Source organism: Anser anser (genome assembly GCF_964211835.1).
Source record: "Anser anser genome assembly, chromosome: 14".
Classification (NCBI taxonomy): Eukaryota; Metazoa; Chordata; class Aves; order Anseriformes; family Anatidae; genus Anser; species Anser anser.
The window spans coordinates 8669062-8681525 of NC_139735.1; the positions used below are offsets into that span (position 1 = coordinate 8669062).

Below are 12464 nucleotides of genomic sequence, written 5' to 3' on the forward strand. Positions count from 1 at the left end.
AGAACACACTTCTGCTGGCACTTGACCCTGCTGATATACAGCACCCAGTTGTCACATGCCTGGGCATCTCAGACATGTAGAGAAATGTATTTCCTTCCAGGCCCACAACTGCTTTTATGTTAGGCCTATTTCACTAGTATATTTGCAAGCAAAGTGCAGGATAAAACTTCCTAATTCACTTCTATACATGAATGAAGACTCACATGCAGGTCTTCTGAATCAGCACATACTCTACCTCCTCCCTGTGCTTTCTTAACCTGTCTTAGACCATAACACAGTCAGACAATTCCCTGTTGCAGGAAATAAAACTATTAAGAAAGGAAATTTTCAGCATGAACTATTCTTAGATGGTACAAGACTCATGCCCCTGGCCCTTCACTGTCTCCCCACCAAAACCACAAGCTCTGTTCTAATAACTCCTAGCAAGTTTGGGAGACAGATAACTGACACCATGCCAAAAGGTGGACAAGTCCCCAGGCAGCTTGACAGTCCAGCACAGCAGAGGGAATAAAGTAAAGGAAGGGAAAGTCTCAATTTTTCTGTGAAAAGTGTGTGCTACTATCCAAAAAGTATTTGGAAATGCATTAGTCTCATCTTTTTAACCATACCTTTGACATAACTTTAAGATAGACTTTTTGAGTCACTGAGAATATTTCAAAAGCACAAAGGAGCTGATGAAAAACACTCTACTCACTTCACAGGGGCCTAGATTTCATTTGGTTCCTATACAACACTGTCTCAAACATCTAGGTGCATCATATTATCAAGATACTATGTGTATACTTGGTCCTTTTCACCCCAAGAAATAAAAAATGAAGCCTGCATTCTGTAGTGTGATTGTTTTATTTTAAGAAGTCTGTTGTTAAAAGAACAAGTTTGACGTTGAAAAAAAAAAAAAGAAGAGGAAATTAAAAAAAAAAAGCAATGTAAAACAATAAGCCTGGGCACTTAACAGAATGCTGCAAGCTTCAATACCACCCTGTATTATAGTATGAGTGGTTCACTCTGCTGAAAGTGATTAATTTCTTGAAAATGCTAAGGTCACACTAATTGACATGACCTGTGTAATTAAGCAGTCTCTGTTTATACACGAAAAGCTCAACTGCTGTGAAGCTGGGTTTGTATGACAGAATGTCTTTACAAGTCAAGAGATCAACAACCTTTCCTATGTCCTACCTACTCGCCGACACAGGCTCCTGATTGCTGCTCTGAGAGAACAAGCAGAGGCATTACCATATGAAAATCAGCCTCTAGCCTGGATGAGCACAAACCCAGCAGAGTGTACATGTTGTGAAGCAAGCTCTGACAGGCCCCAGGGGTGACTGCTTGGCCTAAATCCCCATGCTGGTGAGTCCCCCTTTTTCCACTTTCTCCTTCGCTGATAATGCCCTCTCAAATCATGGGAGAAATGTGACAGAGGGAAGAACGTGGGGTGAGAAGCCAAGGGCTCTGCCATGCTAATGCTAGCTTTTATACTGATTAATTTAATCCCCGTGGCCACATCTCCTCCCTTCTGCACATCTATGCTTTGAGGGGCAAATAACACCCTTCTGACTTCCAGTGTTGTTGCAATTAAGCAGTTCAACAAAAGACATATGTTTTACATGTAAGTAATATTGCCATTTACATATCATTTAGCACTTTTAAGCACCACAATGCCATGAAGAAACAAACAAAAATTCTGAGCTACTGCAGAAACCAGCAGTTACCTTTTGGAATCTTCTTGCTCCAGAGACCCATGGGGTCAATGGGACAAACCTCCTGTTTTTTCCTCAGCTCCCTGTGGCAAATCCCCACTGAATGACTACGTCATGTTTTCTCTCTGTGCTCTACCTACCCCTCCCATCAAAAAGGAAGGTCCTTTGGCTGTCTATACCATATTTTAATTCAGCCAATACTCAGATAAAGCATCATTGGCACAGTCAAAGGACCACGTATCCAATACAGGGCTTGGGACAACCACTCTCAACATTGCCACCATACAACTCTCTGCTGACAGCACTGAGAAAGGCAAGCACAGGTCATCTTCCCAAGGGATACTGATGTTTTTAACCCCAAAAGTGGTCATGGGCATATGGGTAGCATAAGAAAATGTCTTTGGCCACCTGAAGCCGTGTTGATACTATAGCTCCTGAGCCCCACTCCCACATGCTGCAACAGGGCGGTAATTTCAGTCCAAAATATCCCAAAAAAGATACACATAACAGGACTGACTACAGGGATGAACCATCACCACGTTGATACACATTTATGAGTCTTCAGTGCTGCAGAAAAATTACTCCTGAAGTGTAAGCAGAATTATGAGCTTGATTTTGTTGATGAATTACTCTTATACCTTCTTCTGCCCTTTCCAATAAAGACAGTGCTCTCTTAGTTTGACATGTTTACATGAAGGCAAACAATTTTCCAGGTAGAATGGAGAACCTAGGAGCTAGGTTGCCTCATAACTTAAAACAACAGTGGAGTCTTTTTTTTTTTTTTTTTTTTTTCTTTTCATCCTTTCACTTCCTATGGAGATGACTTTATCTTCAAGAGTTTTCTTGCCCAGAGGAAGAAACTCCAACTACTTCCTGCCAATTCTGCTGTGATGAGAAGTCCTCAGGCAACATTCTGTTACCTTATTTTTTTTTTTTTTAGCATCTCCCAGCGAATTACTAAGTTAGTTTGGGTCAAAGTACTTCTATCCCTAACAGCTACTGATTTTTAAGAGGAAGCATGTCCAACTGACCTGAAATCGACGCATGTCTCGAGGGTTTCCTGCATTTTTTAGGCAATTTTGGTTACATTTGAGAAAAAATTTCAAGAAGAACCTGTGGAGAAAGGGAAATGGACATTAATATCATAAACAGTTTGCAGTAGTAACATGTAACATCTGCACATTTGGTCCAACAAAGCTGTGTTTACATTAGCGATCCCAACTCAGACAAAGTCATCCTACTGACTATCCACTGAGGGAGCAGAGCTGGTACGGGCCCCAGTACAGCTAAACATGTAAGCGCATCCTAAGGTGTAAGCATGAGTTTATTAGATCTGTTGTGTCAGAGCCATTAAAGCTTGCAGAGTTGGTCTCTCTGTCGTATTAAGTGGCCAACCTTGTGGTGCCATCGACAGCATCAGGGAAGTACAAGACATATATTTTGGTTCAGCAAAAAGAGGACAGAAAAATGCCAGCCAAGAAAATTACCTAATGTACTAGAGGGGTTTTGTTTCACCAGTTTGCTTTAGTGTGCAAATTTTGATTTAATACAAAAATAACTAAACTGTTCCATACAATCAAAATCTCCCTTCCACAGTTAAACTTGGTTTGTACATAACACTAATTCTCAAACAGTGGCTAGTGAAAGACCAAAACCCTGATAGAGAGAGGGGGGAGTCTTGGTTAAAAGACTCACTTCATGGAAAAATGAAATATTTTCAATGTTGTCTATTTCCTGACCATACACAGTTCACTGAAGTAGCTATATGACCCTGACATATCTCTCTAAGAAAAGACATTGCATTTTACAAAGCCAAAGAAAAAAGCAAACATTTCACCGAAAATATTTCCTTCAGTGTTATGCATCAGTGGACTGTAAACTCATAAAGACAAGTCAATGAATAATAGCGGGTTTCAGATTCCAGGCTTCCTCCTTGAGAGCCAAAGTTTATCAACCTTTTGTCCAAAATAAACTACAGACTAAGGCCTACTAAAGCTCAGCTGTGCAAAATGTAATCCTACAGCAAGTTTAAAACCTAGCGCAACCAGACAGAGCAGCATTACATTTGCAATAACCATCAGTTGACTAAGCAGAAACTAATCTGACCTGTCTCCATATACAAAAAGCAAGGCAGGGAATTGTTTGATCCTGTTTTACTTGAAATTGGAAAGTTAACTTTTGCAATCACCCATCATTGAACACCCAAACTGAATGCTAAGTCAGCAGAATTTGCACACGCTGTCACCAAGAAAGGCAAAACTGGAGGGTAAACAGCTTCAGAAAATCCCTTTTTGATGAGCAGCATTCTTTGCCCCACTCTAGTTGTGATGCTGCCCTTCAAAGAGGCAAGTTTTGGTGCTTGCTCCTCCATGCCAAGAAAAGCATATCAGGCAAGCATCTGCAAGGACAAGTTCAAACTCCAAGGGACTGTTTTCATTAAAGAAGAGTAAGGTAATGAGGAGGATTATAAATTACAATGCTCAGGATTATCAAGGACTGGATCTCCTGACCCACAAAGTCCCTTCTCATCCTGTGCTCATAAAAAATAGCACGCAATCAGCAATCAATACAAAATAAACAGCCGCCACACTTGAACAGGGCTTTGAAGACACTGCATTTGTTTACGCCAAAATAAAGAGTGGTGTATGCTGTTACGTTTTCTCATCAAGCAGGTTCTGATATTCAATAACTGAAAGTTGGTGCTATTTGTTGTACGTGTGTGTCTTTTTAAGCCTCTAATGGCCAGCTGTGACAGCCTGATTCAGATTGTGTAGAAGAAGCTGTCAGCACAAATCTTGGCATCTCAAATCCAGACAACTGCTTGCCACCAGGCGAAGGTTTGTACTCGTGCCAGAATGGATTTTGAGAGACAAGCAAATAGGGCATTAATTCCACCAAAGAAAAACGAAAAGTGGGGAGAGTTCAGGATCTTACACTTCGGATGATGGCTTTCCTGTCAACAGCTCATCATTTAGCTCGTGCGCTATGAAGGGCACGGACATCAGATCCCTCTTGCCCTAAGCTGGCCCTGTCATGCAAAATGTTGGCAGGATCCAGAGACCACCCCTCCACGCAAGATTGCTTGCTGAAATAAAAAGCCTGGCCATCTGTTGGGAGGCAAAGACATCCCTGTCAGCTGGTGCCTCCAGCCTCAAACAGGCCCTTATGTGGCAAAGCCTCGGTACCACTTACTCTTCGGGGAGAAGCTTGCGCTCACCCAGGGTTTGTCGGGGGACTGTTCACAGCTCTGCCAAGTGCCGAGCTCAGCAGCTGCCTGCTCCGTCTGCCGCGGCCCAAGTGCCACGCCACGGCCCCGAGCAGAGCTGGGACATGGGAGAATCAAAAATATCAGCACTGAAAGATACCAATAGCCATGTGAAGGTGGGAAGAGCCTTCCCAGGCTGGCACCGTGCAAGCTGTGCAGCTGGCAGCTCCACACATGGCTCCCAGAAGAGGTGGAAAGCTCCTCTTGGAGCTCTCTGGAGAAACACTGCGCATTCCAGCTCAAAGGCTGGGAGAATCACTATGAAATACAAGAGCTGGGTTTGGGGGTTTGCAAACTGACCTACAGTTTCAAAGTCTTACTCCATTTCCATTACACCATCTCCCCCAAATCCTACAGAAGTTTCAACAAAATAAATTGTAGAAGAAATTAAACTCATCTATTTAAACCCATAAAAAAAAAAAAAAACCTCAAGTAAGCAAGCAAACAAAACTTCCTTTGAATTAAATCAACTCAAGAAAAAATAACTTTAAAAAAAATCCAACAATATTTTCAGAGGAACTTTCAAGACACCACGCTTACACAGCCAAATTTGTTCTCTGCATTTTAAGTACAAATTCACAAGTTTATAGACCATGTCCTGCCAAGCGCCGTATTTTTGTTCCACTGGAAGACAAAACAAAGTATAAGCTCCACTTTGTTTGGGAGTGCACCAGAGCTGGAGCCCCCCAGCTCCACGGAAACATCCCATGCTTGCCCAAGTAAGAGGTAAGCAGCTCCTGAGCTGGCATGGGGTGCACCAACAGATGAAATCCCTGCTCCGGCAGGCAGGCAGATTTGTACGGATTAGGACAAGGGCAGAGCAGCACTGTCTGATCCATGGGGCTCATCCTAGTCTCTTGATTCTCCCTTGATTCCTGCTTGAAACCTCCTGCCCAGGTGCCTGCTCCACCTCAAGTCCGGGCCTGCCAGCCTTGCTCATTAGGAACACTTCACTCTGCAAATATTTCAGATTTAGATTGACAGGACTGGTCCAGGAGAATTGCCAGCAGAGCTGAGCCCTTTGTAAGCATAAACTTCCATTCCTGTTTGTTTGCATCTAGCTTCTTCACACTGCACTATTTTTTTTCCAGTTTTAACTTTCTCCCCATTTGGCAGGGCTGTGTAGCATTAATACTAACCACAGAGGATATATAGCATTAATACTAACCACTGGGGTCTGAAATTCATTCCCAAGATGAAAAAAATGTGCAAAACAGAGGAGCATCAATAAAATCTTCAACTTTAACTCTCTCTCCAAACTTATGTGACTGCTAAACACCAGCTCTTCCGCCACACACGACTCAGTCATCAATTACACTTATTGCTACCATTAAACATTTCTTTTCTGCATGAATCAAAGAGAACGTATTTTCCAACTCCCTTCCTGACTGCTAACATCCCTGGCACGAAGATCACTGGTGCACATGGAGCAGAGCAACACAAGCTAACTCCACGCGAGTCAGCTCAGGTCCAGAACATGCAAACTTTTACAGAGCACCTGGATTTACTGACTTACACTGCAATTAAATCAAAGGACTCTGTGCTTCACCCCTTATCCCCTATGGGTATGGTTGGACAGTATGGGACTGCAGTTTGGAGGAAAACTAGTTAATTTTAGGTTTTATTTAGCTGCAAGAAGATGCAATGCTGGCTGCAAGATCTGCTCAAGCAGCAAAATCTCTGAGCAGGTAATCCATGCTGTGGTATCAGGCTACTACAAACCTCTGAGAAACAGAAAGGACCAATGTAGAACCATAACCTTCAGTTAAATACGAAAGTCCAGTGTGAATCAAACAACAACAAAAACATAACTTGAACTTCTGTCTTCTGCATGCCAGCTGGAAGCTCTAACAGATGGGTTAGTAGCTCTTCTGGAAGGGTTCTCTCCTTTTCTTACAACCTGACAGAAAGTTCACTTTGGAGATAAAGGTTTTTTTTCTTATAAAACTGCTGCATTCCCGGAAAGGTTTTGGTGTCACAGGACTCATCATTTGCTCTCTAAACTAAACGCTCTCACCATTGCCCTCTACTCTCTGCTAGCAAGGGGCTCTTTCCCCAGCCCAGTGTGGGCTCTCTGGTTGCCCCCACTGCGTTCCCACACTGCTGTGCTGCTTCTGACTTCTGACACCTGCTCCCTGCCCCTGCTGGCTCTTTCCTGACACCCATCCTCTGATTGCTCTCCTTTGGCTGAAGGATCCAGTGAGCACGCTGTAAACTGGAGGTTACTCCCCTTGTACAAAATACTCCCTGCCATTCACCACTGCCCACCTTCTCCATCACACTGCAAAGCTTCTGGTTTGTGCAACATCCACCCAGCAGCATCCCACTCTTTGTCACTATTACCTACCGCAGTGATTCAAATCAAATAAATAACAGCAGAAATCAAAATACTAGTAATAAAGATGTAAAAGGATTTTGCCTTCTTAGTTTTCTTGCCATCACAAATTAATACCCGTGTTCACTAAAAACAAACAAAGAGTTAAATTAAAGAAAGCAAGCCCTGACATAATCTAGGTTGGTTCTCCTGTCACTCCCCCAAAGGAAATTTAAAAGAACTCAAACACGAAGGCTAAGCAGTAGGATTTTCTTGCCATTGCCACAATAAATATGTCTGTGGAAGGAGAAAAAAAATAGTTGGAAAGGGAAGACCTGCTGCATTCCTGATGCTGAAGAAAAGCTTGTTTGTTCCCAATACATTGGAGAAGTTGTTCAGGAACAGTTCATCCATGTGAAAATATGACAGCTGTCGGGCTGCCAAGGTCAGCCAGAGCAGTGGCTATCCAGGAAGTGAGCACCAGTTATACAACTTAAACCTGTCTAGGGCAAAACTGAGAAAACCCAGCTTCTCTGTGGTGTAAACGCATTTGATAGAAGAGTGCAAATTTAGACTCCTGGATGGAACACAGAAGTATATGTGGGTTTGCAAAATTAGTAAATACAAAATACACAGGTCACTGCAATAATTAGCAACTGTCCACCAGGCTAAAGGACTGCATGCCCATTCTGTATGGCATACCAATTCAGCAGAGTACTAAATATGTGCATAAATTTCAATACAGAAGCAGTCCTGTTGGAGACAAAGGTACTACTCACATACTCCAGTACCTTGCAGAACCAGCTCTGCTGTCAGCCTTGCTCCTTTCTTTGGATGTCCTCCCAGCAAGAGGATGCTGGGGATGTGACGCTATAAATACAGTTTTCTTAAACAGTACCTGATGGATATTTTATTTCTGATGAAAACTTGGCATATAGAGAAGCCAGTACAGGGGTGAATCTACAGGTCACTGAGAGGCAGCAAGCGCACATACTTCAGCTGCTTCATTTGCTTCTTCAGGGTTTTCTATGCACGTTTCACACATACCTCACTTTCTCAGTCAGCAACTTCTATTGCATATACTGGTAACTAAATCTAGTTTGCAATTGGCTACTAAAATCAAAATATGGAAAATATGCATAATTTCATGCAATTTTAATTTGAAAACAAATAAATAAAATGTATTAAAATGTAAAAATCCTTTTAGAAATTTCAGAAGCACTAGGTACATTTCTTTCCTTTATAAGATGACTTTTCTAACCAAAACTCCTATCTTAAAATGGAAAATTCCCAACTTTTTAAAAATTAAACTAGTACTATAAGGTACTACTTTTCCAGCATTTCTAAACTTTACTTAAAAGGAGCATTTTTTTTTATTCCACTTTGCCACAGAAAAAATGTCAAAATAATGGAATTTCCTACACTGTAGAAAATCTGAGCCCAGACTAATTCTACTGATAACTGCAGAAAAAGTGGGAGGAAGGGGTATGTGCATTGGAAAATCTTATAATTTAAAGTATGCAAGCTCCCATTTATTAATGAGTCTATTGTTGCACAGTTTTGTTTTGTGTTTTGTTGTTATTTTACCTCCCAGACCTTTTCATGTACAACTAACTGGTCATGTCAGGTACTCTATTCACAAAAGAAAAATTGAGCCGTACACTGATATTTAGCAGCATGAGGCTGTTCATGGAAATCAAATATAGGCATGGGGAAAACCTCCTATTACCCACATGTTCACAGCTGGATTTTACTTGGGTCTTTAGTCAATAAACAGCAGTAGCTACCTTTGTGGCATTTTTACAACAGGAAATTTATTCTGCAGAAGAGAAATTAAACACCAGATACAGTCATCTAACTCTCTTCTAAACATAACCTTCTTGAGTTGTCAAACATCCTAATTAAGAAGAAAAAAAAATAATCCCAAACCTGCTTTCACTGGATTCAGTGTTCTGAGTGACTTAAAACTGAAGCTGAACCAGACCTGTATTTTGTATTTATAGGATGCTAAACAATTCACTAGGAAAAAAAAAAAAAAAAAGCCAAAACCAAAAGCCTGGAAAATTATTTATTTTACTATAAAATATATATCTCCCTCTTGAACTGCAGAAAAGGTACAAGGAAGGCAACGTGACAGAGAGAATAAGCCTCAAGCAGTCAGAGCCTATTGACTGAGATTCTTCAGGCAATGCCATAATAATAGAAACAGAATAGTCTACATTATTTTTGTGAACTTGCTCTGACTCCTGGAGCTAGCATAGCTGGAGCTTGCTGTTATCAATATAGTAAATATTCAGTTCAGCACAGCAAATAAGCGAGGAGGCACCCACATAATCACCAAATCAGAAGGTAGGAATGCCCAAAACAGCCTTAAATTACTCATTGCTCACTTTACCAAGTGTTTCCAGTCATTTTTCCTTAGGTCTGCATGTTCTGCACAGTGAAGCACAGCATATCAATTTTTCATCTTGCATCTTTTGGATCTAGCTCTCTGATACTGTTATAATGGATCAGAGAAATTTAGAGTACTTTGGGAAAATGTGTTTGGCATTTTTGCCCATGAGTGAGTTAAAATCCCAGGGAGACGGTTTTGGTTTCTTCTCACGGATTTTTAATAAGAAAAGAAAGAGATAACGCCACCAAGAAACATCATCACAAAACAGAATTAAACATAGTCCAAAGGCAGGTTTGAGTGCTCGGTTTCTGTAATTTAATTTTGCCCCCAGATCTGGCTTTTTAATATTTTTTCCTTAAAGTAGTGAAATTCTGAATTTTCTTATATCTCCTTACCCGCACTCAGCTCTATTATCTACAATTTTTATTAAATTTAAACTGCAGTTACCCTCCTATCATAAAATAAAGTTGGAAGGAGTTTATGTCATCTGTGTAGAGTGCATTTGGTTTAGGACAGCTAGATGCAAGATAACCAAACATACACACACCACCTGTATTGTTAGAGCACTGCGAGGTAAGCAGCAGAGCCGCGCACCCATGCCCCACACAGAGCTGCAGTTGTTTGCTTACATAGCACAGAAGCCTCCCGAGCTCTGCCTTTCTTTGCATGCTTCAAATCACAGCCTGTTCTTTACGAGCTGATGGGCCGTGCTTCAGCTGAAATTGTGACAGACTTTCCAGTATTGGAGTACTTCATCACCCAGTGAGTACAGCCACATAACCAACAGAATTTACTCTTATCTATTTCCTAAAAGAACCAAGATTCAATCAATTTCTTTCAGCTTAACTACTTTTCCTTTCACTCTTTCCCCATTTCACCCCTCGAATACTAGGCTATAAAATTGGGTTAACGATTTCTAATTTTTACTAAAGATGCTAGACTTCAGTCACTGGAAAAAATATAAAACTGCTCTGTGGTCTGTCATAGTTCACACAATGCCATTGAATTAGCAGCTCTCCCAGAGTCATACTTTTGCTAAAAGAACCTCTGTTCAGTGTAAGTGATGACAGATAACAGCATTACTGTTATTGTAATATGATAGCAGTATTTGGTTGCCTGCTACCTCAAGGTAAACTACTGTAACTTTAGCACGGTTACCGAAAAGCATCAGCAGTATCCCAGTCATGGTATGCTGGAGAGCAGTGTTAATCCAGCCAGCTGAAGCTGTTTCTCTCCTAGCAGATGTGGAACCCTAAAACTTGTCACCTGGAGCTGAGGGTGCTGATGACATATTTCTCTTGTCTGCTTACTGAGAAAGTTATAAAGATTCACATTGTAAATATTTCACGTGTGGGAAACAGCCACTTCCTTTCTTTCGTCCACCTTTCCCTGGATCAGATACATATAAAGAGCTCGCATATAAAACTGTGTGCAACCTGCCTGCACATACAATAATTAATGATTCCTCAACTAACCCGACACCACTAATAGCCTTAAATAACACTGACGCAACAGCGTGATCATCCGAACCTGCAAAACCCAGAGGGGCAGGCTATTTAAAGGACATGTGTGAGCAGTGTACCTTCTGGCCAGAGCCTGAGCCTCTCAAGCACAGAGAAAAGTTTCTGTACAAAGAGATGTGGAGTGTTACTCAAAACCCTCTGAGCAGAGGTGTCCTTGAATGTTTGGGTTAGGTGTAGAAATTGCTGTAATGATATTCCTTCCCATGACCTGGCTCAAAACCTGCTCTGGTTTTATTTTCAAGATTTTTTTTTCTTTTAAGTGGAAAATGCATAATGTAAAAAATAATAAAAATAAATAAAATAAAAGAGGACAGGAGGGGAGGAGGTCTGGTCAGACTGACATGGAAATGATATTTGACCATATTTATGCACAGGACTGATGGCCTGAAAAGAGAGAAAGGATTAAGAAAGATGCCGTTTAGATCTCTTATTTACAACAACCCACAGCGTATGCCAGTAATGAATCAGAAGCGCATGAGAAATGAAGAAAGCGATTATTGAGTTCATTCATGTCTCACAATCATTAACTATATACAATTCTAAGGAGTCTCCAGCCCCAGGGAAATGTAACAGAAATCTAGAGCACATGCTGAAGTGTGCCCATGACATGCTGACTCTGTGCAAGCTCAGGGGCTCTCAGCTTCAGCTGTTCCACTGCCTCAGGACCACTGCCAGTGAGAGAGACATGTGCAGGACCATGGGATTAGCTGCTGGGGTGACACCCCAGTCTCAGCTTTTGCATCACCAAATCCTCAGCAGAACTGTAACAGCGATGGTCAACTTAGAAATGAGACTGTAAATCTCCTGTGCACACAGTCCTGCTATGAAGATGAGTGCAACTTACCTCACCCGACCCAGCTGGGTAATTACACAGAACATGGAAAGTGCCAATATTCTGAAGGATTGATTGCAACCCCTCGACAGACGATTTATGCTTCAAAAACCAAATGAAGAGTTAGTTTCAAATAAAGTAACAGCAGGGAAGGACTTTATGTAGGGGAGAAGGAAAAAAAAAAAAAGCAATAATGTTAGTAAGTCATTATAACTTTTAGTAACTTAAAAACATGAACTAAACTGGGATCCTGGTCAGAGTCGGTAAGGAAGGACAATCTGAAAGAGATGCTACTGTGAGGTGTGATTCTTTTTTTTTTTCCTGTAATAATACTTGTTTGTTTCTCTTGCAGAAAACATCTAGTTAAAAGGAGTCTTTTAAAGAAGGCAGTGAGGGTGAGTCTAGAATTAGCCGCCCAGTAAATAATGCAAATATATA

At 41.2% G+C, this 12464-nt stretch overlaps 1 protein-coding gene across 16 annotated transcripts in view; it reads right to left on the reverse strand.

The window, feature by feature from the left end:
* EBF1 (EBF transcription factor 1) overlaps window positions 1-12464 on the reverse strand; it is a 312296-nt gene that overhangs the window by 138885 nt on the left and 160947 nt on the right. For all 16 annotated transcript variants that reach the window (XM_083799058.1, XM_083799062.1, XM_083799055.1 and 13 more), the window contains one exon: window positions 2729-2810. In XM_083799058.1, coding sequence (XP_083655184.1) covers window positions 2729-2810 — 82 coding nt within the window. The remainder of the gene's footprint in view (window positions 1-2728; window positions 2811-12464) is intronic.